We start from the raw sequence: 27,948 nt of genomic DNA on the forward strand, positions 1-27,948 counted from the left end.
GAGAACCAGGGCTTCAAATGTAAATTACTGAGCTTCCAGAGTCAAAGTCTAAGGCAGTCCTCTTATTCATATTATCATCAGCATGGCTAAGACTGAAAGTAGTAACTTCTCTTTCATCAGCCTGGATCATTTAAGATGCTCTGTGTCATAGAGACTTTAGGAAAAAAGCACACGTTACAATTAATATGAGCAGAAATTCCATATTCGATATTTCTAGTCCCATCCTGGAAAAATTCTTATGCATAGTTACAGCAACAAGTACATCGGCAAGGAGAAAACAGTTCATCGTTAATAATACTGGATCCAGGTGCTATTATGGCTTATGGTTCACATGGTTTTGCTGCTGCTGCTCCTCTCACCTGATGCTTCAAAAGGGCTTTGATTTATAGTTTGAAATTAAAATTACCAAAGGGTTTTTAAAGCAGTGCAAAAGCCACATGCATCTTTCTGTCACCATGTCAGGGGATTGCCTTTCCTTTTTGCCTGAGGGGCTGGAGTCTAGGTATGGATAAAGAGAAGAGAACATGGAAAACATCGCCAAACTATGTAAAATAGTTTAGCATCGTGAAGTGAAAACAAAACAACCCAAAACCCTCTGGTTTCTAAAATCACTTGCAGAAAAAAATGAGTGAAGAAGGCAAGGCTCATGCACATATTTTAGTGTGTGTGTGTGTGTGTGTGTGTGTGTGTGTGTGTGTATGTGTTTTCTATTTGCTTTCCTGCCAGAGCCACATCCTATTGACCAGTGTCTGTACACATGCAGAAAAATGAAAACAGACTTTGCTTGCTGCAGGCCAGAAATGCAGTTTCCTTTTATCTGGCACCGCATAGCTTTTAGAGGCATGTTTCTAATGGAAGCAATCAGTCACCAGTGGGTTTCATTTTTCTTGCTTTGTTTTAAAGCATTCAAATACACACACACACACACACACACACACACACACACACACACACCTATGAAAGTGTATCAGTATCTTTTCAATTCCTCAATAAGGAATTTTTAAAGCAGCAAATATATACCTGGCAATTCTGAGCCAGATTACTTTCATGGGTTTTTTTTCCCAAATTTTTTATTGTGGTAAAATACACATAACATAACATAAAACTTACCATCTTAACCATTTTTAGGTTTTAAAATGTTTTAAATAGGGGTGGCTGTGTGGCTCAGCCAGTTGAGAATCCGACTTCGGTCATGATCTCGCAGTGCATGAGTTTGAGCCCTGCGTCTGGCTCTGTGCTGACAGCTCAGAGCCTGGAGCCTGCTTCCGATTCTGTGTCTCCCTCTCTCCCCACCCCTCCCCAGCTCAGACTCTGTCTCTCTCGCTCTCTCAAAAATAAAAAGAAATTAAAAATTTTTTAATGTTTTTAAATAAGTACTTATCAGAATATTTTTAATTTAATAATGCTTTAACGTTAATTTTTTAAAAAAATAAGTAGCCTTAGGAATATAAAAAATCCTTTGGAACATTTATCCTTTTTAGGTACCCCTATATATATTTCCGCTGTCTTAGGAGCAGTGTGAAAGACTGTATGCTTCATCAGCAGCATAAAGGTTTGCCCACTGCAGCTCCTAGGCAGTTAAACAAACACAATTCGGGTGCATACCTGGGTATCTGAAAACACACTTTTCATAGGGAACGTGGCTTAGATAAATTATATCCACACGTCAGTTTTCAAAGCCCTATTTTATCCTCACATTTACCAAATCGTTTGCTACTATATTAGCGAAAAAAGCAGTCTCTATTCAGTCTTTAAAGAGTGAGGGTAGACAGGGCCAAGGTGTACAGAACATCATGGTAGAACAACAAGAGTCCCAAATGAACACAAAGAATCTGTAGTTAGCTCTTTGAATATCCGAGAGCTGACACATTAGAGATTCAAGCCTGTAATTTTCAGCTGCCAAAAAACAGGTCTTTGAAGGTAACAGGTAGCAAAAAGAAAATAAAGTGCTGAACAATGCTCTCACATCAGTTTCTGTTCAGAGATTTTTACCACCCCCCCCCCAAATCCTATATATGTTTCATTTAGGCTCCTAATTATTAAATTCTAGGGACCGTCCATGGCAGAGCAAAATACAAATCAACAGTTAATCACATGTCAAAAGAGCAGCAAATTCTTTGAAATCGTTCTTTTTTTTTTAATTTTTTTTTCAACGTTTATTTATTTTTGGGACAGAGAGAGACAGAGCATGAACGGGGGAGGGGCAGAGAGAGAGGGAGACACAGAATCGGAAACAGGCTCCAGGCTCTGAGCCATCAGCCCAGAGCCTGACGCGGGGCTCGAACTCCCGGACCGCGAGATCGTGACCTGGCTGAAGTCGGACGCTTAACCGACTGCGCCACCCAGGCGCCCCTGAAATCGTTCTTGAAGAAGCTCCAGCTGTCCAATTAAAGGGAAGTTGTGTGTGTGTGTGTGTGTGTGTGTGTGTGTGTGTGTGTGTGTGTGTGTTTTAAGAAGGAGGAGGAGGAAGTGGAGCAAGAGGGAGCGGAGAAGAAAAAGAACAACGCAGACGAAAAGCCCTTTTGTTAAAGATCAAGGAGCCAACTCAAGTTTAAAATTAAGTTCCATGTACATTGGTTTTCAGAGGCACCCATTTTGGCATGTTCCAAATCACATGCCATCTCTGGCTGAGAACATGAAGGCAAAGTAGGCCGAGCCCAGGCAGGTTAGCAAACAAACGCAAGCCAAGCACACTCAGGAGAATTATCTAGTATTTGCCTACAGAATGCAATTGGCTCAGGTCTACACTAAAAAATTGCTTTCCAGGAACACAGTTCAAAGATTGAGTTTCCTCTTGCTATCCATTCACAATAAAATACTTGTAGAGATTTGACATACTTTTGACACAATTATATCAGTTGCAACACACATAATGTCCATTCAATTTTACAAAGTTCATTTTAATCAAAGATATACATTTTTTTCTGGTCTTTAAGAGCCTAGAAACCCAAAATAGTTGTTAAAACAGTGAGAAACATGATACATGAGCAATCTCTTATCAAACAAAAACCTGGCTCTGATTACTTTTTGTATTTGAGGCCGACATAAGTAGTTTGCTCTGTCTGAACACTTTAAATCAATTGCCAAATGAAAATGGGACTCTTGAACCTACGCCAGAAGTAGGTTTCTTAGCTCCTTGCCCAGTCTTGGCCAAAACCCTAGCACTACTCAACAGCGACTACAATCTACAAATCGACTTAAGATCTCTGTCCTTGCCAAAACTTCATGTCTACAGAGCTGATGCTATAAATAATGGTGGGTGAACATCAGTAAAACTGAAACTAGATCCTCAACTATCCAATTCTTGGTTTGCATTTTTTAAAGTTTACGAGTTTGTTCACTTTACTTAATTATAAGATCAAATGAAAAAAATCTCACCTTGTGATGCCCAAATTCATTCAAAATGGTTCCCAGTTTCCTGGTGTTGCCGTGCAGTTTGGGGGCAGCAACAGCTGGATGGGGGTCCCGCCAGTCAATGGACAAGCGGTGATACCAAAGGCGCGGACTCTCCAGAACATGAGCTGATTTAACACTAGGATCAAAACGATGTACTTCACATCCATTGTTGGCCATGCTAACCTCAAATTGGGTATCATCATTCCCCAGCCTATAAAGAAAGAGCGTGGAAATCAATAACAACACAAATATAATGAAGCAAAAGTGCTAGATTGATAAAATGACAATTCTAAGGACAATTTTCTTATTCATATCAAGCTTTCTCCTGTTTTAACACATGGCTAACTGTACACATTCAATCAACCTGCTTCCATCACAAAAAGCATTATAGCTAAAAGCTTCTGGATAAAAAGCAAGCAGAGAAATTATCTGCTAAATGCAGACCAGGGAATCACATGTTCAAACATGTAGAGACATAGCAAATTAATTTTTTTTAAGATGTAAACCATAGTAGCAATGAAACAAGTCTATCCAGTAATCTTAAGAGCTTTTCTCAGAATACATCAAAAATAGAAGCGCCAGGATCGGTTCCCTTAAGGAGAGGTGCAGTGTACTAATGAGGTAATTTGTCTCCATTCTAATGGCCATGATGCGTGCAGCCTGACTTAAAGACAATATCCGTTGTCTTAGAAGTGGAAATGCGTTTTAAAATAGTACAGCTAAAGAAGAGGCAAATATGTGTGGTTCTACTGGATCTGGTACCCAAGAAGTAGAAGAGACACCTCACCTAAATTCACATCAACAGGAGGAAGAAATTATGAATTGTACTTAAGTATCCACTTTGTAGCACGTCATGCGAAACATTCATATACTTACACATTTTTAATTTACTCAGACATATTCCTTATTTGGTGGAGTAATATTCATCACTTTGATTAAAGCATCAGCTTGGATGAAAAACATGAGATTAAATGAAAGACGATTTTTTTTAATGGTGCTTATGGCTTCTTTGCTCAAAATACTATAATTAGGTATGGTTTAAGATACCAAAATCTCAAAGGGTATCTATAAGACATTGGCCAAACCTGAACCCAGGGCAGAAATGCTTCATTCTCTTAGACTCCAGTATCGCAGACATTTCATAATTTGGACATGTACAAGCTCATTGGCTAACAAGTATTTACCTGGTATTAGGCAATGAAAATAAGCCTTCAGTACAGAGATCCTCCCTCCACCTAGACATTCTTACTACTCTTATTTGCCTTGTTCTTTCCCTTCACTCCTACTACATTGCTTTTGCCCTCACTGGACGCATGGCATGTCAACCCTCTGCTGTCCCTCAGCTACAATTCTCTCTCCCCTTGTGGCCAGAAGACGTAGCACCCTTCAAAACTATATCACTCCTTTTACCTGAGAAATTCTGTTTCCTAATTTTTACCTCCTACTGAACCTACTCAACTCAGACGGCAGACTGACTGACTGACTGACTGGCTCTAATTCTGTCCCCCTTCATCCACACTACTGCCATGCTGTGCTCATCATGAGCAGAGCGTCCTTTCTTGCCCCTTGATTTTCTGGCTTGATTAGGTGATTTACTTTGTGGAAGGAAGTGACAGTATGCCAGTCCCAAGCCGAGGCTTTAAGTACTTCTGTCCACTCTCGTGGACATCCTCATACCGTCCTCATGATGAAAACATACCCTAGATAACTTGCCAGGCTCAGGAAAATAAGAAACATGAGGGGCAGTGGTATCCCAGCCAAGTTGCCAAATTTCTATGAAAAGCAGAACTTCCCTTAGCCACCACACCTTGAAATAAAGTCTCCCAGCTGAGCCCAGCCTCCGTCAATGGAAGCCTGCTGATTTGCAGACATATAAGCAAGAATAAATAATGGTTTTAAGCTACTGAATTTTAGAGTGATTTGTTACACAGCAACAGCTAACGTATAAACCTGCCATGAAATATAAATCCAAGAGTTGAGCAAAAACTACAAAGCATTGTTTTTGTAGACAGATTTCTTTCTATATCTATCAGAATGTTGCCACATTCACCTGCCCCAAGAGATTTTTCACTTAACTGAATGTGTTGAAACTGAGATGAGCCAACCAGTGTTACTATGGGTCATCCAGTGGAAAATGGCAATACTGTAGCTTTACTAGGAGAACACTATGTCAACAAAGTACTCATTAAATACAATTTATATGTAAACTTTCTAGAGTAGAGAAATTTGAATAATTTCTTTCTAAGTGGATTTTCAAAATATTATTTTCAAGGAAACATTCTCTACTCTAAAACATGTATTTTAATTAAGACTTCAAAAACTTTTAGGGATTAAATTAACCACATACGGTTCTGTAACTAACTTTTTTAGTAAGGCACTTTATTACATATTGATGTTTTCAATTTAAACAAAAAATTTTGTAATGAAAAAATAACAAAGACACATAGGAAGAGTTCAAGGAAATAGATAAAATAAAAAGGAAGTTTTCTACCCCTAGAAATTTTGGCCACTAATTTCCAGAGATAATCACAGTTAGTAATCTTTGTGTATCTTTCCAGAAATTCTCTAGATATGTACAAGTGTTCTTTATTAGAGATATCATAAGTACACACATACATATTTAAGTTAATCATCAAATAGTGAGGAACTATTTTGTAGGCACTAAACAAAATGAAACTACTGAAATTTGTAATTTGGGGGTTAACTTATATTACTTTTAGTAAATAAAATACACTTAATACACAAGTGTTCTATACTGGAAAGTAATAAGCTGCATTAATTTAATCAATATCTATAATTCTTACTTCCATTTATTCAAAATGGTACTTCCTCAAGCTTAGTTTAAATTAGCCAAATTTGGGGGTGCCTGGGTGGCGCAGTCGGTTAAGCGTCCGACTTCAGCCAGGTCACGATCTCGCGAGCCGGGAGTTCGGGCCCCGCGTCGGGCTCTGGGCTGATGGCCCGGAGCCTGGAGCCTGTTTCCGATTCTGTGTCTCCCTCTCTCTCTCTGCCCCTCCCCCGTTCATGCTCTGTCTCTCTCTGTCCCAAAAATAAATAAACGTTGAAAAAAAAAATTTAAATTAGCCAAGTTTGTGGTAGGTGTAAAAAGCAACAGGAAAGGCAAATGTAATATACATAGGTGTGGCGCTACCTGGCCCAAAGTAGGAAAACCAGGAGTCAGATCCAATCCAGGTAAATGTGCTCCTTACACTGCACCTCACTGTGAATGAGCACAGGACACAGAACCCTGGAAGGAATATTTGTGATCTCGGGGATCGACAAAATCGCCAGTTCCTGGAGGGTAAAGCTCCATAAGGAAGAGAACCGTGTCACTCTTGCTTTTATTTTTTTCGTTTCAAGTTTTTATTTCAATTCCAATTGGTTAACATACAGCATAACATTTTTGCTTCTCTCTGAATCCCACGTGCTGAGTAAAGAGACAGCAAATCTATAAAATGCTGCCCCAAGTGAGAGAAAACTAGAAAATTATAGGGTCTGGAATTCCTAGAATACATAGTACACAGTAACTAGCATGGCATGGGGTAGGCTATGTTTCGCTGTCTTCTTCATGTATATAAACAAATACTGATAAAGCACTTTAATATGTTTAAGGCACTATACTAGACACCAGAGACAAATTAGTCATAACCCTTGATCTGAAGTTCACAAGTAGTAATGAAGAGAGATTTCTGAACAAATAAATATAGTAAAATTATGAAGTAGCCAAAACAAAAATATTACTTACAGCAAAAATGTATTTAGTCTGTAAGGAAATCATTTGCTGCTCTTATTTATCTAGAAAGAGAATTCACTGTAGAAAATCCTACTTTACAGGAATGTTCTACTTAATGTGTATTCCATGAAGCAAGACATGTAGATCAGAGGCTTCTATCTCATGATCTAAGATAGTTGTTCCATTCCCTGCCACCACGTCTGCCTTCAAGCCATCAGGAGAAGTAAAAGGGGAATGAAGGTCATGTCTTTTCCTCTTAGGGTATGGCTGAGAAGTTGCACACATCACATGTGCTCATATCTCATTGCTCAAAGCTAGTCATACGGCCACTTGCAGCTTCAAGGAAGGCTAGGGTATGCAGTCTTCAGCAAGGTGGCCAGATGCCCTGCTAAACTCAGGAGTTCTGTTACCAAAGGAAAAAGGAAAGAATGGATATCGGAGGACAACTGGAAATTCCTGCTACAACCCATTTCTGAAATAGGTAAGCAGTTAATAGGTGTATTCAAATGTATAAGCATTCATGAAGACTATAACCTATCTCTACACGGGGGAGAGAGAAAATTATATAACTAATGCTTATGAATATTATTCTGCATATGTTAAGCCTAGGGTTTGAGATGGAGACAAGCTCTTCAGCACAGAAAGGGCATCAAATCTGAGAGATTTGTTGAAGAAAGAGGAACGGGGAGAATTATAGGACTAAATTTCCACAGGTCACAGAATAACAGTAACTATCTTGACCCCCCTCTTCTGATGCTCAGAGAGCAACAATCAAGATTCCTCAGTGTGGTTGTGTGAGTTGTGCACCCAACAATTCTAGACGGTACCATTCACATCATAGTCACCAGAATGATGGTTTTCTAGCAGGTGGGGTAGGGGTTCTTGAGGGGGTGCCTCTTCCCAAGTCATATAAAGGTGTCCTTTGGACCAGCTACAGTGCTAGCAACTGCATGCCCTTTAATGCTACTGAAGGGTAGAAGGCATGGATGTGGTACTGTTTCAGGTCTTGGTTATTCTTTTAAAAATATTCCCAAGAGTATTAAGGTAAGCGTCCTTTATGTTCCCCAGGAATCAAAACGTCCTAGCGCAAACACATGAAGACATGCTCATGACCATTCACCAACATGGAGAAACAAATCAAAATCACAATGAGACACCTCTTCACATCCACTAGGGTAGCTACAATCAAAAAGACCAATAATTACAAATGTCGGCAACAATGTGGAGAAATAAGAACCCTCATACATTGCTGGTGGGAATATGAAGTGGCATATTCCCAAGAGAAGCGAAAACTAATGTCTACCGAAAAACCTACATGTGCATATTCATTGCACGATTATTCCCAGTAGCCAAAAAGTGGAAACAACCTAAATGTCTATCAGCTGATGAGCAAATGAAATGAGGTGTAGCCATACAATGGAATATTATTCAGCCATAAAAAGATATGAGGTACTGATACATATTACAACATGGATGAACCTTGAAACCATTATGCTAAGTGAAAAAAAGCCAGTTACAAAAGGCCACATGTTGTGTGCTTCCATTTACATGAAATGTCCACAATAGGCAAATTCATAGAGAGAAAGTAGACTAGTGGTTGCCTACGAGGAGGGGGTGAAAAGCAGGAAACGTGTTGAATTTGCAAATGACTGCTACTGGGTGTAGGGCTTTCTCTTTGGGGTCATGAAAATGTTCTAAATTTGACTGTAGCGACAAAAAAACCCATTGAATTGTATGCCTTACAAGAGTGAATTGTATGGTATGTGAATTATAGCTCAACAAAGCTGCTAAAAATAAATAAAAGCAGATATAGGAAAGGTTTCTAACTGTGACCGTTGAAGGCATCAGGGTTGGAAGAAGTAAGACAATCGTGTTTCCCAGGAGTTTCATGGTCTGTTCTGGGTTTTTCAAAGCATAAATGACACTAAATAGTAGATAAAAAATATGTTATAAATTATTGATTTTTATTAAATAACATTGCGTGAAATGCCAAGATTTTGTCCAAAACATATATTATCAACAGGAATGATAGCACCCCTAATGGGGCAAAATTCCATTCTTGGGAGTCAACAATACTTCCTCTTTTTATATATAAAGCAACATGCATATGTTACATAAAAAGATATACAGTTTATCTCTGGCATTAAAATTTCATGGGGGAGTGGTGATTAGGAAAAAAAAATTATTTAAAAAGGATCCTTGGGTCCATGATTTTCTGATTCCTCATTCATGTATACTATGAGCACCTGCTGTGTTAAACTATTACAAGTTGAAAATGTTTGGCACCTGGAAGTCCCAGCTTTTCTGTGTAAGATACTAGTTGTTGCCTAACCATGTGCCATTTATCAAATGTTCTTCTGTCTTATGCTGAGAATTTATGTCTTGAAACCAAACGGTACCACCAGCCAGAGAACTAAAAAAAAGAGGTGAAGAAGATTTGCTACCTATGTATTGTCTCTTCTCAAGTTTTCTTTTCCACTCTCACTCCCACCTCTGAAAAAACAATCTTTGAAAGGGAGGATAAAATCGGGGATATTTCCCGATTCGTGTTAGCTACCACCCTCCCCAACCCTCCCCCTCCAAGTCACAGAGGAGAAGACTTACAGAGCAGCCACCACCGCAGGCTGAAGAGGTCAAGTACATGATATTATCACCTAAACACACAACCTCTCCTTCCTCTTCTCTTCCCCTTCCTCTGTAACATAACCTTCCTGTACAGCACCTTCCCCTATCTTAATTGGTCTATTCTACCCCATTTCAAGGTTGAAAAGGATCTGATTTTAATTTTCAACTGAACTTCACACAGAGTACACTCTCCTGGAAAAAATGCTTTTACATTAACTGTGGAATAAAGAGCTTTGACTTCTAGTAAAGACATTCCAGACTCTGAAATAAGGTGGAAGTGACTCCTGCTTCAGTTCCTGGGGTGGAGGAAAGGTAGGGAACAGATCAGAAGGCAGGACATTCAGCCTTTGTCTTCTGGTCCGTCTGTCCTCCGACTCCTTTCTTCCTCTCTAGGAAAGACACCCCAAGCTATGGCTTTATCAATCATCTTTGGTTGACCTGGGAATGACTGGGCACAGAAGTGGCATAGTCTTGCTGCTGCCAAAGCCCTGGGGCTTCGAGCACTTACTGCCTGGTGTAGGGACCCCATGACCCATCTACCACCTGCCCTCCCTGCCCATCTCTCAACTACCCCACTACTCCCGAACGCTGACCATCCATGACCCACATTCCCTGTTCTTGTGCCTCATTTTAGGACCGCCACTTCTGGGCTGGGTCTCTTTCTTCTCTCAGTATCAATTGAGATGTCAGCTGGCTATTTACCTGCCCCCAGGCAAGCAATTCACCTGAGAAGGGGGTATGCTTGTCCTGATCCTCAGTCCTGAATAACAGTGCAATCAACGTGTGCAACCACAATCCAAAACATCTTTTCTTTTCTTTTTTTTTTTTCTTACCCATCAGAAATATTTTTAGTTCCCCGTTTTCAATTAAGCATTTTTAGGTTTTGAATAAAATATTGGCCCTCATAATCTATTCACGTCTGTTCCCGGTGGAATTCAATTGTTCTTATCTGCTCTTCACAACGTTGAGTTTGAATAGTGAACATTTAGATGAAAATAAGAAACCACCTTTTTACAGGAAGTAATCTGAAATCTTGCAACAAAATTATCTAATGGCTCTGAAGTACAAGGAAAGCAAAAAGGAATTTTAAAAACTCCCCCCCCCAAACAGCTTTCCTAGTTTCATTTTACTCAGTGATAGGCTTTAAATGAAATTATTCCAGGGTGTAAAATAATAACTAAACTATAAAGGCAGTTCAGAGCAAGAAAACAGGACCAAGCTGAGATCTCCAATTTGCATGTGGTACTCTGCAATTACTTTTATGACCTACTTTCATGCATTTTTAATATGACAGAAAATAAACTCTACTGTCAAAACGTCCCATCCTTTCTACAATCTTGAAGCAGAGTTGGTGGGCTCCCCTCTGTTCTAATCAAGTGGCTGAGCAACTAATTTCCTAAGCCTCAGCCTCCTGGTCTAAATCATAGCATAACCAGCGACTCTCCCTGCTCTCCTTACCTAGAGCAATCATTTATGTAGCAAATATATATGGAGTGCCTACTGCGTCCCAAGCTCTGCTTATACAATTTCCGTTATCCTGAGACTCTTACTTGAACCGTTCATTTTTACAAAAAGTCCACAGTGACTACAACTAAGAATTCTTGTTTGATAAAGTCTGATGTTGATGGTGATCCTCTGGGCACAGACCCAAACGTCTGCCCCCAACCCTTATCATCTAGGATTTGGGTTAGCAGTTGTCACTCATATGCCTGAATGTGAATCGTCGAGATGATGAAAGCGATTAGTGAGAAACAGGCATAGGACACCTGTTAGGGTCCCCAGTGCTTTTGTAATGGACCTTGGGGACCTTGTCGGAGAACCTAACCACACAGCTTCCACAAAGAGTCTATGGAATAGGGTGTTCCCAATAAAAACAACTCTTTCCTGCCCCCCCTTTTTTTGAGACACATTTTTGTAAGTTCAGAACTGGATGCAAGTCCTAATATATTTCATGAAATAGTATCATTATTTTATATTCGCCCTTTTACAAAAATCCCTCTAAATCCATTTGTACACTTAGCTCATTTTCAGCCTGAATAACTGAATATTATTTCCTACAGTTTCGACAAAATCACAGTGATTTCACAAGAATTCCCTTTTCTTTCTTTTTAATGTAAATGTACACACAGATTTACCATTGGCACAAACCATAAAAATCCAACAGTGGCCATTCATCTTGGGTCACTCCTCATAAATGTGTAAAAAATTTCTAATATGCTTGCTGTTCTTCCCCACCCCCCCCTTAATTCTTACTATTCTCTCTCTTCACAGTAAGGATGCTGTAATTCTAGCTGGCGACCACGGGCTTCGCCAAGAGGATCATTGAAATCTGAAGTTGCCAATTCACCCCCAGCAGAATGGGAGAGAAAATGGCCTGGCACCTTCTGGTGACCCACAAGTGCCGACAGTTACCTAACTGACACATGAGTCTGAAACAAAGTGTAGGAGGCAAAGTATAGCACCTGTTACACATTGTTACGTTCATAACTTTGTGTTACTGAAATAGCCTTGGCCACCTGCAGGAGCGTTTTGGTATTCTGCTATAAAATGCACTTACCCTAAAGAGTAGAGGCGGCATCGCTTGCTGCGGATTTGATGAGCTAAGCCAAACCTGTCATCAAGACAGACTGACCAAGGCTTCTTTGCAGGGCTGGAGTCAGTAGCTAGGCTGTCTGTGCTCATGTGATTGCATGCAATCTGTAAGGATTGGAAATCGATGTGAATAATTTAAAGCGCTGGATGATAAGTGGCAGGTGGGGAGTTACTGCTTTCTCGGTCCCTGAAAGCCATAACAGGAAAGTTATGTCCTTCTCCACTGCCAACTATTCCTCTCCCCCAGGGAAGCACAAGACTGCTATCAAATGTTCGGAGGAACTCCAAATACTGGATTATAAGGAACCTTGTGGAGACTATAGACAGGGTTGAAGGGAAGTTAAGAGCTGCTATAGCCATATGCACAGAGTATGTAAGGGAGAACAGGTCGGGAGCAAAGGTGGCAGAAAGGAGGGGTCCCAAAAAGCTTTGCAGAGATTTGTGAGTCCTGGAGAATGAACGGAAGTTGACCAAGACGCTGAGATCAAGAAGAGCATTCCAGACGTAGAGAACAGTGCTGGCAAAACACAGAGGACTGTAATCCATGGTGTTTCTATCAGAAGTTGTGAGATCCAACTGTGGCCATGGGTCTCAGAGGGATACAGATTATCAATTCCTTATCTCAGGCAGATAAGCTGGGGCCACCGCGGTCCAGAAAGGTAGCATGAGTTATCCAAGGTAAACAGCTGATCAAGGGTCAAGTGAAATTAATTAATAGTCCCTGCTCCCAAGACCGTATTGTTTGTGAGAAACTGTTCTAATGAGCTTCCTCCTAGGGGAGAAGAGCGAGAGCCCCACGCAGGAAGAAAGGAAGCTCTTCCTGAGCTATAACCAAAGCACTTCTTTTAACTCATCCATCAAAATTAGATAAGGAAACCAAAGGGAACATGTATCTAAATCAAGCAGAAGCAAGTCTCTGATTTCAAATGCACATTTAGCAAATGCACTATGATTGAGGCTGGCACAGTGTGCACGCTGAGGTGGCTGGAACCAAAGAAAGCAGGTTCTGTGGCCCAGGTGTTCTTTTGTGGCCAGCAGCACCTCACTGAACATCAATTTCCCCCTAATGCTTCAAAACTCCCATCACCATCATGATGCTCCATGAATCATGCAGCAGCTCTGGCTGTCACGTCACAGACAACAGACCATTCTGGGTGCAAAGGGTGGTCTGAGGTTCATTGCTTTAATTCATTGGAAAATATAACAGCAAATGATTTTCTTCTTAAGAAGATATTCTGGGGGTGCCTGGGTGGCTCGGTCAGTTGAGCGTCCGACTTCGGCTCAGGTCATGATCTCACAGTCCGTGAGTTCGAGCCCCGCGTCGGGCTCTGTGCTGACAGCTCAGAGCCTGGAGCCTGTTTCAGATTCTGTGTCTCCCTCTCTCTCTGCTCCTCCTCTGTTCATGCTCTGTCTCTCTCTGTCTCAAAAATAAAATAAACGTTAAAAAAAATTAAAAAAAAAGAAAAAGAGAAGATATTCTGGGGGCACCTGGGTGGCTCAGTTAAGCAGCCGACTCTGGCTCAGGGCATGATCTCGCAGTTCAAGAGTTTGAGCCCCGCATCAGGCTCTGTGTGGAGCCTGCTTCCGATTCTGTGTCTCCCTCTGCCCCTCCCCCCGCTTACACTGTCTCTCTCAAAAATAAATAAACATTAAAAAAAGTTTTTTTTTAAATAAAAATGTTTTTAAAGATATCCTGGGTTTGCCCAATTCTTTTATTTAACAGAGTTTCCAGAATTCTAATCTGAAAAGAATATATACATGTATCCTATTCAACTGATACAGCATCTCCCATACTTTTGCTGTGATCAAGGGCTACTGGCCTGGCAAAATTATCCAGCACTATTTATCAGAGAGATAAATGAGAGAGCATATTGCTAGGATTTGGACATTTTACAGGGAAGTCTAAAATGTGAAACCCTGTATATATATTCTTGCCCCTCACCAATGTCTTTCTACTTCTCTACCCATGACCCCTGTTTAAAGGAAAAAAATAACAGAAAATGGAACTGAATTTTAAGCAACTATTACAGAATACATTTATTAACTGGGTACATCAGCATGTTAATTTGTCTAATTCATTTCCTATGATTCACCCACAAAGACATGGGAATTATGCCTCTGCCCATATCCTAGTCCCCACTCACCCACCAAGGGAGGAAAAACTGCTAATTTAATTAAAGTTCAATGTGTTTGGTGGGCCTGTCTTACTAGTGGGCAGGTTACTGCACCTTAAACATCAGCACCTTCATTGTCATTGTGTCCGACGCTCTCCCTTCCTCTCACCCCTGCAGGTAGGCAGGTAAGTAGGGAGGGAGGGAGGGAGGGAGGCAGTTCTGTAGGCCCCTAAAGCATACCTGGACCTCATAAGCCTGAACCATTTGCTCTAGGTCAGCTTCCTGGAGTATTTTTATGAAAGTGGTCTGATGATTCCCATTTCTTTGTGTGCACTTCTCCCTAAGAACCTCCATAATGACAGAACATGATATAGATGTTCACAGGTTCTTGTTCATGACTCCCTCCTACCACCATTAAAATTTAACTCTCGCCTCTCCCACCATGTTTCCCAAGGTATGGCCCACCTACATTCTGACAGGCCTGGGAGGCACCTAAAAATACCGATTCTCAAGTCCCACTCTGTAAAGTCAGAATCTTTGAGGCTGATGCCTGCGAACATGCCTTTTAATAAGCTGCCCCAGGTGATTCTTATGCGGATAGTCCTGTGAGTTTACAGGAACCCTTTTGTAAAGCCCCACCGGAAGGTTCCAGCTTGGCCTCATCTGTGCCTTAGCAAATTAAGGGAAGAGGCTCCACTTGGGTCAGAGCTTTATTTATTTATTTATTTAATATGAAATTTATTGTCAAACTGGTTTCCATACAACACCCACTGCTCATCCCAAAAGGTGCCCTCCTCAATACCCATCACCCACCCCCCACCCCCCATCAACCCTCAGTTTGTTCTCAGTTTTTAAGAGTCTCTTATGCTTGGGCCAGAGCTTTAAAATGAAAACAGCAGCCCCTGCAACCTGGCCCCTAACAAAAAGCCAGAGAGGCAGGCAGTGACAATTAGCCAGAGGCCTCCAAGAATCTGATAACTATTAAGGGTCAAGATTCAGGGCTTTGAGGCTCAACTGCCCTTACTTTGCCAATGTTGGGGAGTAGAGTTTTATTCTATTAAAGGTGACACTTAAAGCATTTCTTCTTCTTCCAAAGATTTCATCTTACACAGATATACCCCTGTTGGAAAGACATTCTTTTCCATTCAATCTCTCTGCTAATGTTCCCCTTTCCACTCCTAGCTCAAACATACCTAACACAGGAGTTTTTCCATATTAACTATCTCAGACATTAGCTTTGCAAAACAACTAGAAGCACTCAGTAAAATTCAGCTCCTAAAAATTAATTAAATATTGATTTTTCAAAGTTTCTTGTTAAGATTTATGGCCAGGGCTTCAATAAACTCTCGTAAGCAAAATAAGTGAGGGCAATAACTCCTAGCTAAGCTCTAACTCCAGTAATTACGTTCTCTCTCTCTCTAATTCCCCTTGTAATTTTAGCTGCAAAAGCAAATTAGGCCTAGATAAAGGAGAAGAAACTCCAGGAAAAAAAAATGTTTTCTGAAATGCATTTTAGTTATTTAACTTAAAGGGATTAACCAATTTTTTTTAAAGATTTTATTTTTAGGTAATCTCTACAGACAACGCAGGGCTCGAACTCACAGCCTCGAGATCAAGAGTCGCATACTCCACTTATGGCACCAGCCAGGTGCCGCTTAAAGGGATTAATTTATTCTCATTTCATTTGGCATCCCAAAAGATGGAATAGAATTTCTGGCACCCCATAAGTAAAATCTGGCAAAGAGAGCCCTTAAAACTTGGGGACTTCTGGCAAGAATCACTTCAATGATCAACTGTATGTTCATGTAATACCATTATTTTGAAAGGCAACATCTAAGGAAAGAGTTGTATTTTTGTTGCCTTTATCCGTGTGTGTGTGTGTGTGTGTGTGTGTGTGTGTGTGTGTACCAGTAAATATAACAGATACTACTGTTACAAAGTCGTAAAGTCTGCATCTCCAGGGCTTGGATTTTTATGTTATTTTTAAAAATAGATAGATGCATAGATGATGAGATAGATAGATGGATGGAGAGATGGCTGGCTGGCTGGCTAGATGATAGCTAGATAGGTAGTTAGATAATGTTTTAAAATCCACTTTTTCTTTTTTAAAACAGCAACTGTTGCTTAGATTAATTTTGTGCCGCAAGGCCTGCTTCCCAGAGGCATATGGTTTGGGGGTGGCCATAAAAAGCTGGATCTGGAGCCTTCCCTTAGAACAGAGCACTGTGTTTATGATTTAACCATTTCTTGTTAGCATCAAACAGTGTATCATCGACTCCAGAACTCAGCGATGTAATCGTGGTCTTTCACATTAGAAAACAATACCTAATTAAACTGCACTTGACGTTGTGCACACTCTACCAAACACCATATCCTCTGGTGTTTCATTAAAAATTCAGGTCCCCAGTCATGCCATCAGGGACCCACAGCGTGCAAGTGTGCCATCTCATTGCAGTCGAATGCCACACTGTCCCTGGCCCTGTGCTTCCGTTTCCAAGCTCCCCCACCCATCTGTTCACCCGTGTTAGAGAACACACAACTCTCTTGCATCCTAGCTGTTTGCCAGCACGCATATGTATTGAATTTAGGTTTTATACCCCAGGCAGTGCCGACCACAGAACAGGTGCTCAGCAAATGCCTGCTGAATTGAAGAAGGAGTAAATCAATGATGAACACATCAAATGCTGGGCCTTGCTGTACAAGCTTGAACACAGATTTGAAGGAGATGATTTTTTTTTAAGTAGCATAAGAGAATGGGGGTGGAATTTGCTTTAGTACCTTCCGAAGGTTTTTTTTCCCCCTTGCCATTATGACTCACTACTGCTAACTATGGAAATTTTAGGTAATAGTGACTCTAATATTCTTCCAGTTTTGTAGGCTTTCATTGTCAAGATGAATTCTAAGGGAAGCCTGAGCTCCTAAAAGAGCCAAAAAAAAAAAAAAAGACAAAAAGACAAAAAAAAACAAAAAAAACAAAACAAAAAAAACCTCTGCATTACATAGAGATGGGGTAGGAACACTGTTTAGCAAAAGATTCTGATCAAGAGTCAGTTAATCTCATCTCTGATGAGCTCCCATGTGCTGGCTTCCCGGTGACCTGGATGTGCAGAAAAGCACAGCACTTCACCTGGGTAAAATGACCCCTGGGTACAAAACCACTGTGAGGTCTAGAGCTTTATCTCAGTTTTTCTGGAGGATGAAAATCCTTCTAGTGAACTTCATAAACCAACTGCACTCATCAAGGTGAATAAGACGTCTATGTATCTACTTTCTCAACTAGTTGGTTAGCTGCTTGTGGGCAGAGACTGTATCCCCAGGGCCTGCCACAATCCCTGGCACGAAGCAGGTGCTCAAAACTACTTTGTCAATATTGATCCTACACTACTCTCGGCACAGTACAAGCTCACAGAACTGGGAGAAACCTAAGGAAGAATTTAATAGCTTGAGCCTTTTCAAGATCGCAACACTGAGAAACAGAGAAACAAAATAAATCGCTCAGAGTCACTTCAGACTGCATTGTGGGATGCTTTTCTTTTCTCTTCGAAAGTTTTCTCCTCTCAGTTCATAACTCATGGGGGAAAATCCAAGAGGGGCTTGAAATAATCCTTTCGTGCCTCACGAGCTTCTTCTAAGTAAATATGCCTTTTATAAGTTACAGAACATTAACCTGAAATACATATAAAATGGAATCTAGAGGCTTTTACTTGGTCAATTTATTTGGGGCGGGGATGGAGCCCATAGTTCTCAAACCCAACTCATAAGTTTAACACCTCTCATTTTCCTCTGGTGTCTTAAGAGTTTCTTAAAGTCGCATTCAAGAGGTCGGGCTTTTCATCCTTCAGGTAAAACCAAACTGTACAATTAAAATTTCAGCACCTTAATTAAATCTGTGAGTGTCCACCAAATTAATTTGCAGCAGCAAAACAAGATGAAATTATGTAAAGCACAGGGATCAATTTATCATTCCATAACTTGCGATTAATTCAACAAGCTTTCACTTCCATGTCTAGGTGACAACCATTAAAGTCCAATTGTCTGACTGCATTATATGAGAAATGGGACTTTCTTTTACGCCCAGTCTTCTAAAGACCTAGAAACATATTCTCTCCACAGATGAAAAATGGGCTCTGCTGCCAGCAAGGTTTGGGAGAAGAAGTGGGATGCCAGGGGGCTGAAGGGACATCAAAAGAGCCTGAGACCCTCAGTGCCACACGAGCTCCACGGGCTACCTCCCCAGTTGGCCTAGGCACCTTAGAGGCAGTATGAGTTTCTAATTTACTAATACCTCGACTTAATCCAGGGCAAAGTTTCCCTCAGGACGTGATCTTCTCTTATGTCTCTCCGTCCCCAGGATCAGGCTACTTGAGGACAGAACCTCCTGATTAACGTGTCAAGAGCCATAGACTCTCCTTAATAGACAGTCCCTTTACTTGCCGGGGGCACAGGCTCAGCCTCGGCAGGAGCTGCCACAATGTGTTAAGTCACCACTGAGGCCGATGCTCCATAATGACTTTAAATGCTCTAAGAACAAAGTGCTGTTGGATTCATTAGCTTCTCGGACCTCCTGCAATGTCCCCTCTGCTCCCTGGCCTAGCGGGGCCCTGTCCACCAAGCATCTGTGGCAGAAAAGCAAAAAGGCAGATTCCTCCAAATCCAAAATGGAACTTGAACGTCCAGATGATGGTTTTGTTTTATGACACACTTGACTGCCTACTCACGGGTGTGAATCTGTCGCCTCAAATGGTTTTCCAAAGCAATTTGCTAAAGTGGATCTTTAAGAACACGTCAGGATGAATCATTAAAACATTTCAAGATGACAATACCCCTGGAAGGCAGAAGATGCTGAAGCAAATAGAAAGCATCTTATCTGCCTTCAAACAAGTGGATAAATGTAAGCATTGAGGCCTCAGAAACTATGTCCCTATCAAGTCCCCACCAGGAGTCCCTGAGAATCTTCCTACCCCCTCACTGATCGAATCCTTTTTGAAAGGGGGTTGGTCAATATCTTTTAGAGTGTCTTCAGATCCAATTGCACCTGAAATACAACCTGAGTGGTGCTGATGTATCTCAGAAACCTCAAGGCTTCCTCGTCCAGGGACTGAGCAGGTCCTGCCCACGGCTGGAGATCTATATGCCATCGGGGACGCTGTAGAAGACAGAAAACAGAAAACAGGTTGATGTGTAAAGTGTTGAGGCACTGGGGGTGGGGGTGGGGGTGGGATGGACACAGAGCATCAGCTAGGCTCCTTGGCTGCTTTAACTGTCTGCAAAACAAACATGTCTGTGCACAGGCGGTGGGGAGTGGGTTCGGAGCTGCTGTCATTACAGTCACATCGGTCACAGGGAGGCAAGCAAGGCCTGAGAAAGCCCAGCTACCAGGTTAAGCAAAAGACTGCAAAGGCCTGGGGACGTCTGACTCTTCTGATCAAAAATAAACCCCACTTGACCCCATCAGGCTCTCTCAACTGTGGTTTTGTATTACTGTGCCTCTCCCCCATGCGAAGAAAAACTCCTCTATCTACTAGAGTTTCCAAAGCTTAGAGCTTCAGAACTATGAGCCTCCCTAAGGGCCAGTTATTTCGTCGAGGCAAAAGCCTGAAGTCCTTTGGGTGCTTGGGTGCCTTCCCCAGCACAGGGAGACAAGGGCAGCCGCACTCAGTCTTCCAGGTCTCAGTGTGCCTAGCATCTGGGGCTGTGCACCTGCGGGAGAGGACCCCGGAGCTGTCACCACCAAGGCTGACAAGAGTAGCCTTCTAGCAAGGGGCTGCTGCCTTTCAGCAGAGGACGTGAGGAGCACCGATGAGCACAGTGGTTAGAGATGAAGGCTAGGCCTCCTTTTGCAGCAAGGGTGGTGGGAGGGATGAAGGGCTGGGGGATCGCAGTGGTCTGGAAGAAACGCAAGTGGGATCCCTCTAGTCAAAAGGAAGCACTAGTCATGAAGTCCTTTCTAGAGTTCCAAGTCCCCCACCTGTACTTATCACCACTTAGAAACCTTCCAAAGCCTTGCTGTGATTCTCAGGGGGAGAATAGCGCTCAGGGTGCAGGGTGGGGAAGGGGGTGGGGGGGGGAGAGAAGCCCCATCTGCTGGGAGGGTAGATGTCTGGAGTCAGGAAAGACGCTGGGTGTCTAGGCATAGGGGTTCCCGCAGTGCTTAGACTGGGCCTTTAAACCCCTTTTTACGATGCGGAAGGAGGCAAGGGAAGGTTCTAGGGACAGATAAATGCACCATTCACGCATACACATTGTTCTTCACTCAGATATTGCCAGGATCTGAATGTGTGTGTTCCCCTCCCCCATATTCATAGGTCGAAATCCTAATGACCAAGGTGATGGTATTAGGAGGTGGGGCCTTTGGGAATAGCTTAGGTCATGAGGGTAGGGCCCTCCTGAATGCGATCAGTACTCTTCTAAAAAAGACCTCACAGAATTCCCTAGCCCCTTCCACAATGTGAAGACCTGGAGAGAAGGCGCCAACCCTGAAGAGGGCCTTTACTGGAAACCAACTCTACTGGTACCCTGACCCTGGACTTCCAGCCTCCAGAACTTTGAGCAATAAACTTCTGTTCTTTATAAGCCACTCAGTCTGTGCCATTTTGCTATGACAGCCCAAACAGACTAAGACTAGATATTATGACAGGAACTGTCTGTCACCCACCCCCCCCCCAAAAAAAGCCCCTAAACAGGCTAGCCCTGATACACTTTAGTGCAAATGTGGGGGGTTTGCCCCTGGATGGGGTGGCCTGGGTGACCTGGGGTTGAAAAGCTAGGAGGAGTGGGGGAGCAAGCAGGTCAGTCAGCATCAAGCCAGGTGTGTGAGCCTGGAGAAGAGAAGCCCACCCTGGCATGGGGGTCTGAGATAAATGTGGACACTTCGTAAGTGATAAGCGTTATTCCAGGTCCGATGTGATTAGCCTCACATCGTGGCACAAAGCCCAAGAGCCCACAGTCTTACCGTCTAGACAGGTCCGTGCCTCCTTGTAGTAGCTAAGTGCCCTGCAGCTTTCTAGACTTAAGGAATCCTCACTGATTTCCCACAGGCTGTCTTGTTCTCAGCTGCCAGTTTCATGGGCGTGCAACCTATGCAGTCTTAGAAGGGCCTGAGCTTGGGGGCGCCGGGCTGGCTCAATCGGTGGAGCGTGTGACTCTTGATCTTGTGGTTATGGGTTCAAGCCCCATGCTGGGTGTAGAGATTACTTAAAGATAAAATCTTAGTTTTTTTTTTTTTTTTAAGAAGGGCCTATGCTTGGCTCAATGCTCTGCTCACACCGTCTTGAAATTCTTTAATAAATGTTGAACAAGAGGGCTCACATTTTCATTTTGCACCAAGCCCCACAAATTATGTAGCCAGTCTGCCCTGAGGGGCACCCTTTTCTGGGAACACAGCCTTTTCTTATAGCTGTTCTTGTTCTGTGAAGGCTGATCAGGCAGAGAGTCTAATCAGAGAAAGCCTGAGAACATTAACATATCTTCCCAGGTAATGCCTTCCGCCACCCCCCTACTTTCCTTTCTTCTCTGAAGTAGATGGTGATTATCACGTGGTCAAACAACATTCATTGAGCATCAGCCACCCTGTGCCAGACACTGGTCAACACAGACACGAATAAAACCTTGACTCTCCCGGGGCGCCTGGGTGGCTCAGTCGGTTGAGCGTCCGACTTCGGCTCAGGTGTTGATCTCGCGGTCCGTGAGTTCGAGCCCCGCGTTGGGCTCTGTGCTGACAGCTCAGAGCCTGGAGCCTGTTTCAGATTCTATGTCTCCCTCTCTCTGACCCTCCCCCGTTCATGCTCTGTCCCTCTCTGTCTCAAAGATAAATAAACGTTAAAAAAAAAAATTAAAAAAAAAAAACCTTGACTCTCCCAAGAAGTGCACAGTCTGGCGGCAGAGACAGACACATACAAAATAACTTTGGCAGGTAAATGCTGAAAATTAGGGAGAGCAATTCTTTTCAGGAAGTACTGAATTATGAAATCATAAATTATAAGCACAGTTAAGTACAAACGCCTCCCAGTTGTGCCTGGTCGTGTCCTTGCATCAAATGACAAAGTGCCTTTCCAGGTCACCCCTGCTGTCTGCACAGCAACGCAGAGCTTCAGGCAGGCTTGTCCAGGTCTGGGGTTTAAAACTCCCCATGTCTTTCTCACACGGCCACTCACAAGTGTGCCAGCATCTGGCCCAGGAGCCTCTTGATAGAAATGATAAAGTTCACCCATCATGGTCTTCCTCTAAATCAGGGATCAGGAAACTCTTTCTATAAGGGGCCAAACAGCAAATATTTTAGGCTTTGCAGGCCATACAGTTTCCACTGCAATTCCTCGCCCCCTGCTGTAGCTCAAAACAGCCACAGACAGTGAGTAAACCAATGGTCGTGGCTGTGTTCCAACGAAACTCCATTTACAAAAATAGGTTGCAGGCTAGATTTGGCCCACAAGGCTGTAGTTTGCTGACCCCTGCTATATTTGATTCGAATTTGGAGGCAGACTGGCCGAGAAGACACTGTTTACTTGAAATAATGCAAGATTATGATATCTAGATTATAACTAATTTTGTCATCTGGGTGACTTGGGCAAATATCAGTCAGGATTCCAGCAGGATACAATAGGCTCCTTCCAACTGGCTAATCCAAGAAGAATCAATAGACTATATAAAGGCGTGGGCAGGGTTTAAGGAAACCAGTAACGAATAATGCAGTATCTATGACAGGTAGCACCAGAGAGACTTTACAAATCCTAAGCCTGAAGGAGCAAGGAGCAAGAGGAATTTATGGAACCCAGAGAGGGAAACTTTATGGAGCAGGCATTTAATAAAGGAACAAAGCCAATCCAGGGTGCCTGGGTGGCTCAGTCAGTTAAGGGTCTGATTCAGCTCAGGTCATGATCTTGTGGTCTGTGGGTTCGAGCCCCGCATCGGGCTCTGTGCTGACAGCTCGGAGCCTGGAGCCTGCTTCAGATTCTGTGTGTCCCTCTCTCGCTGCTCCTCCCTTGCTCACGCTCTGTCTCTCTCTCAAAAATAAATAAACATTAAAAATTTTTTTTCAAAAAGGAACATAGCCAATCCTGTCACATCCAGTCCTATTATATATGCACACCAACTGTCAAAGCCAAGAGAAGGCAGAGAAGAGGGAGGCTATGGTTGTCCATGCAAAGTCAGCCTCTGGGGGTGCAGAGGAGGAGGAGAAGAGTGGATGGTGGATCTGGAGAGACAAATAGAAGGTCTCCTGCACAGCATTCTTTGGAAAGAAGCAATGAGACTCGACCAGGGAGTCATCCATTGATTCAGTGGGCATTTATGCCTTGTGCCAGGCTCTGGGTTACAATTTAATACAGCTATAACCCAATAAACGCAATGAAGTTCTATAGGGGCTCTGATGGAAATTTCCATAGGGTTAAGTGGGGTCACGAAGAGATCGAGGACGTAAACATAGCTCCAAACTAAATGCCAAAAACACAAGTGCAGATTGCGGGAATCTGTCTCTACTGCAAGAAACCCAAAGGCTTCACGAAAGAGACACCTTGAAACACAGCAGAAGCCACTCACCCTTCACTAACACATAAAAATAACTTCACAGATCAATAATGGAGAACCCATATAGCAGGACTATAGAATTATCTTCAGAATCCACAGACAAGATCCTGACTGCAAGCTCCTATTTCTCATTTCCAACTGATTGTCGACCCCGATGAAGCTAAACATGGCAGCTGGAACAGCGACTATCCGTTGAGGAATCTCAAGTGGAGACATGATAGGAATATACAGCAAAGAGATGCCCCAGAAATGCTCTGGCTTAATGCTTTGCTCGAGCTGTTTAAAAAACACTTCACATAAAGTAATGTTCCTCCTGGAATCAGTCTGACAGCAGTTCGTGATTATTACCCCAAGGAAACCACTAGCTTTTATCATCTCTTTCAATTATCATTTGTCTTAATTCTCTGGTACATACATCAGTATTTGTCCCTCCAAACATCCCACACGCAGAACTCTCTGAGCACCTTAGAACACCAATGGCCGGTATTAAATAGAACAAGGCAAACACACCCACTCACCAAATATTTTTGTTTTAAGAAAATTTGTCATGATTTTACCCCCAAACCATTCCCTAAATGCCAGGATACACTATTACCCATATGCTGCAAATATCATGTGGCCAGAACGATGCTACCCCCATCACTCCCAGGAGGTGGAAACACGGATTCCCAGTCCTGTCTGCCACCCCCGCTTCCCCTCGGAATGGGGCAAGGAGCTGCTTCGGCAGAAGGGGGTGGATGTACTGTCATTTGAGGCTGGTCTGTCTGTCCCCAGCAGACCTGGGCTAAAATGTCAAATGGGGCACACACAATGAGCGGCCACCGAGAAGGAGGCCTCCTCCTGAGCCAACCCAGGGAGGAGGGTCCCTCTACTCCGTTGCAGTCCAAGGTCCTGCTCCCTGAACCACCAGGCCACTCCTATAAAGGAGCCCCTCCCCAAGCACGGACAAGCGGCACAAGGAAGACAAGGTCCCAGATTTCTGAGGCAAGGAAGCAGCCTCCACTTTGTTTGTCAAGGCTCTATCTGCCACTTTCTTCAGGCAATGCGCATTGAAAAGTGAGCCGGCCTCCTCTAATATGTTTTGAGTGCATAGAAAACATTTCCAAAAGTTACGATTTAGGACAGCAAAAGATATACACCGCGAACTCATGTCGCTCTCAGGCTATTTTGCAGACATCTGAAATTCTGCTTTCCACAGGGCAAAAAGTGATCACCGAGTCAGTCTCAAAAAGACCACAAGCATCGCCATGAGGCTTTCAGATATTTTTTATGATTTATGATTTCGGCATTAAATTTGTTTCTTGAAAACAAAAATGATTCTTTCAAGCCAAAGGAGCTGAATTCCAAGATTTTACTATTAAAAGATAATACAAGAAATAAAGCAATGTTTTAACATGCTCTTTTGCCTACCAGCCTACATGTATGCACATAATAGAAATGCATTAATTCGAGACCGTAAGCCCCAAGCAAAACTGACTGCATTAAAAAAAAAAGTTATTACAAAAAAAGCAGACCCACCCATGACCTAGAAAAGAGAGCCATCAATTCCGCCTGGTGCAAAAGCTTTCCTTGTCTTGAAATGTGGAATAACGGCTTCTTTTTTCGTAGGCAGTTTCCCCACACCCATGAATGACCTCAAGTAGCTCCCGTAGAAATTGTCAAACAAGGAACAGTACCACGATTGCACATTTTTCAGCATATTTGTGTAAAATACAAACATAAGCCAAAGGAAGGCTTCTAATGGCCCATTCCTCTGTACTTCAATGCGACAGGTCTTTAGGGATGAAATTGTAGGATGAGTGATGTAAAGGGTGTTTCTTTACCGTGCTGGATAATTGGCAGAGTGATTGGGACATTTTTATAAAGTTGCAATACTCCTAAGTGCACATTCTCACAACTAGGAAGCTCCAGAAAGGTTTTAGAACCAGCAATTTTATATCGGGAGAGATGGCTAACAACTGAAGCTCTGCGTCTTTTCTGTGGAAAAGAACAAGGTTGTGAGTCCTTGAGGCAAACTAAACCATCCACTGAGCATGTGTGGATGTGTCGATGTCGGGGAAGCCTAAGCTTTCTGGGAGGAACAAGCCCAAAACAAGAAAAATACATCTATTTTGCAATCTTGTGCTAATTAAGAGCATCCGTTAGTGGGCAGGAAAACAACGACTGAAGGAAATTATTTATTCCTTTTTAGGAGAAGGGAGTTGTGGGAGTTGTAGAGTCGGTCCCCAGCAGGACATGCGACCAGGCACAGCTGAGAGCGTGCAAGCATCAGCCACAACCTTTCTGTAACATCCTCAGATAATCACGGTCTTTAGGACTTGGCCTGAGTGAGTGTGCAGGGCTCTGTGAGTCTCTGGGGTGGCAGGGAACACGTATTCCCCTCTGCATGCTCAGGCCCTTTTTCTCAGTCAGTCCTGCTTCAAAAAGAGCAGGGGTCAGTTACACGTTTTGTGGTGACATTTAAAATTCAGGTACCCGGTGCAAAAATGTCATTCAAACAAAGGAATCTCAGTTTCAGTTCTGGATAAGATGTGTAAGCACACCCCCACCCTGTGTCTTGCACTGAATCAGCACTAAAACCTGGACAGAACACACAGAGCAGTGATTTGAGGAATCTGAAAAGTAAACACTAGCAGGCAGATTGGAGAAGAAGACCAGAATTCAAAGTACCACTGAACGAGCAGTAAGGTCACCAATGTTTTTTCTTCTGAGGTCCTCTTTTCTGGCCCCCGCTCGAGACAGCCACACACTGGAAGCGGGCATTGGCACAGACCAAGAGCATCGGGAAAAGCCCTCCAGTTCAGGCTCCAGCAGAGAAGGGGCCTCCTAATGCTCAGAGACAGTGAGAAAATCCTTCATTTTCCTCTCTCTCTCTCTCTCTCTTTTTTCTCCCCCTCTATTCTAGCATCCCAATGCCTGGGCCATCCCACTGCAGTGGTGGAAGTCAAGCAGGGGGCCACAGGCACCTAAAACTCTAAAGGAGAGGGCAGCTCACCCTTTTATCTGTGGCTATCACCCCAAGAGGATGGGGTAAATGCCCCAGCGAGTGTTTTGTGTCTCTTTCTTCTGTTATCTTGGCCTTGGACTCAGGCACAGTTTCCAGAGGTATGCAGTACAGCATGAGCAGAGCAGGAATAACTAAAGCCCACCCTTTCTGGTCAGGGGTTCAGAAACCACAAGGAACCGGAAAATACTGGGAAAATCGTGGAAAAGGAAAGCAACCCCATAAAGTGGTTTATGAAGCCCTGGGCCGTAGGAACATGGATCTGACCCTTGTTAGCATATCAAAGGCTTTGGGAGCCAAGCTGACTGACCTTTGGGTCAGGGTCCCAGACTGGACACTGGGTGGCATGCATGTGGGAGAGGTCTGAAAAAAAACATGGCAAAGACTTTGAAAACAGGACTGATATTGAAATTACGATCCACAGAAGGCTGGCTGAAATGTGAGGCCTCAATCCAACCAGATTGCCTGTGAAAACAAATATATCAACCTTATCTATGGTATTTAATCTCAGAGTTTATGAGTTATGACTCAGAGTCTCATAATATAATATGCAAAATGTCCAGGATATAACCCAAAACTACTCGGCACATGAAGAGAATCCGAACTGGTGTGGGAAAAAGACAATCAACAGATGCCAATACAGGCATAACACAAATGTTGGAATTATTTGAAAAAAATTAAATGCAACTGTTCTAGAAAAACTCCAAGAAGCAAGGACATACATTCTTGGAACCAGTGGAAAGACAGAAAGCCTCAGCAAAGAAATACGAGATATAAAGAGCCAAATGGAAACTTCAGAACTGAAAAATGCAATAACCAAAATAAAAGTCCCATGGATGGACTCAGCAGCAGAATGGATAGGACACAAGGAAAGGTCAGTGAACTTGAAGACAGATCCATAGACAGTATCCAATCTGAACAACAGAGAGAAAAAAAATGATTTTTTTGGCGGGGGAGGGTGG

General features: G+C 42.8%; 1 protein-coding gene across 5 annotated transcripts in view; it reads right to left on the reverse strand.

Moving 5' to 3' along the window:
* Window positions 1-27,948, reverse strand: part of METTL24 (methyltransferase like 24) — a 172,766-nt gene that overhangs the window by 119,749 nt on the left and 25,069 nt on the right. For 4 of the 5 annotated variants that reach the window (XM_047858744.1, XM_047858745.1, XM_047858746.1 and 1 more), the window contains exons 2-4: window positions 19,508-19,606; window positions 12,312-12,451; window positions 3,379-3,607 (exon numbers count right to left, since the gene is read on the reverse strand). In XM_047858744.1, coding sequence (XP_047714700.1) covers window positions 3,379-3,607; window positions 12,312-12,451; window positions 19,508-19,606 — 468 coding nt within the window. Of the gene's footprint in view, window positions 1-3,378; window positions 3,608-12,311; window positions 12,452-19,507; window positions 19,607-27,948 lie in introns of those variants that run through there. The other variant, XM_047858747.1, reaches the window with a different exon arrangement.

Source organism: Prionailurus viverrinus, chromosome B2 (genome assembly GCF_022837055.1).
Source record: "Prionailurus viverrinus isolate Anna chromosome B2, UM_Priviv_1.0, whole genome shotgun sequence".
NCBI lineage: Eukaryota > Metazoa > Chordata > Mammalia > Carnivora > Felidae > Prionailurus > Prionailurus viverrinus.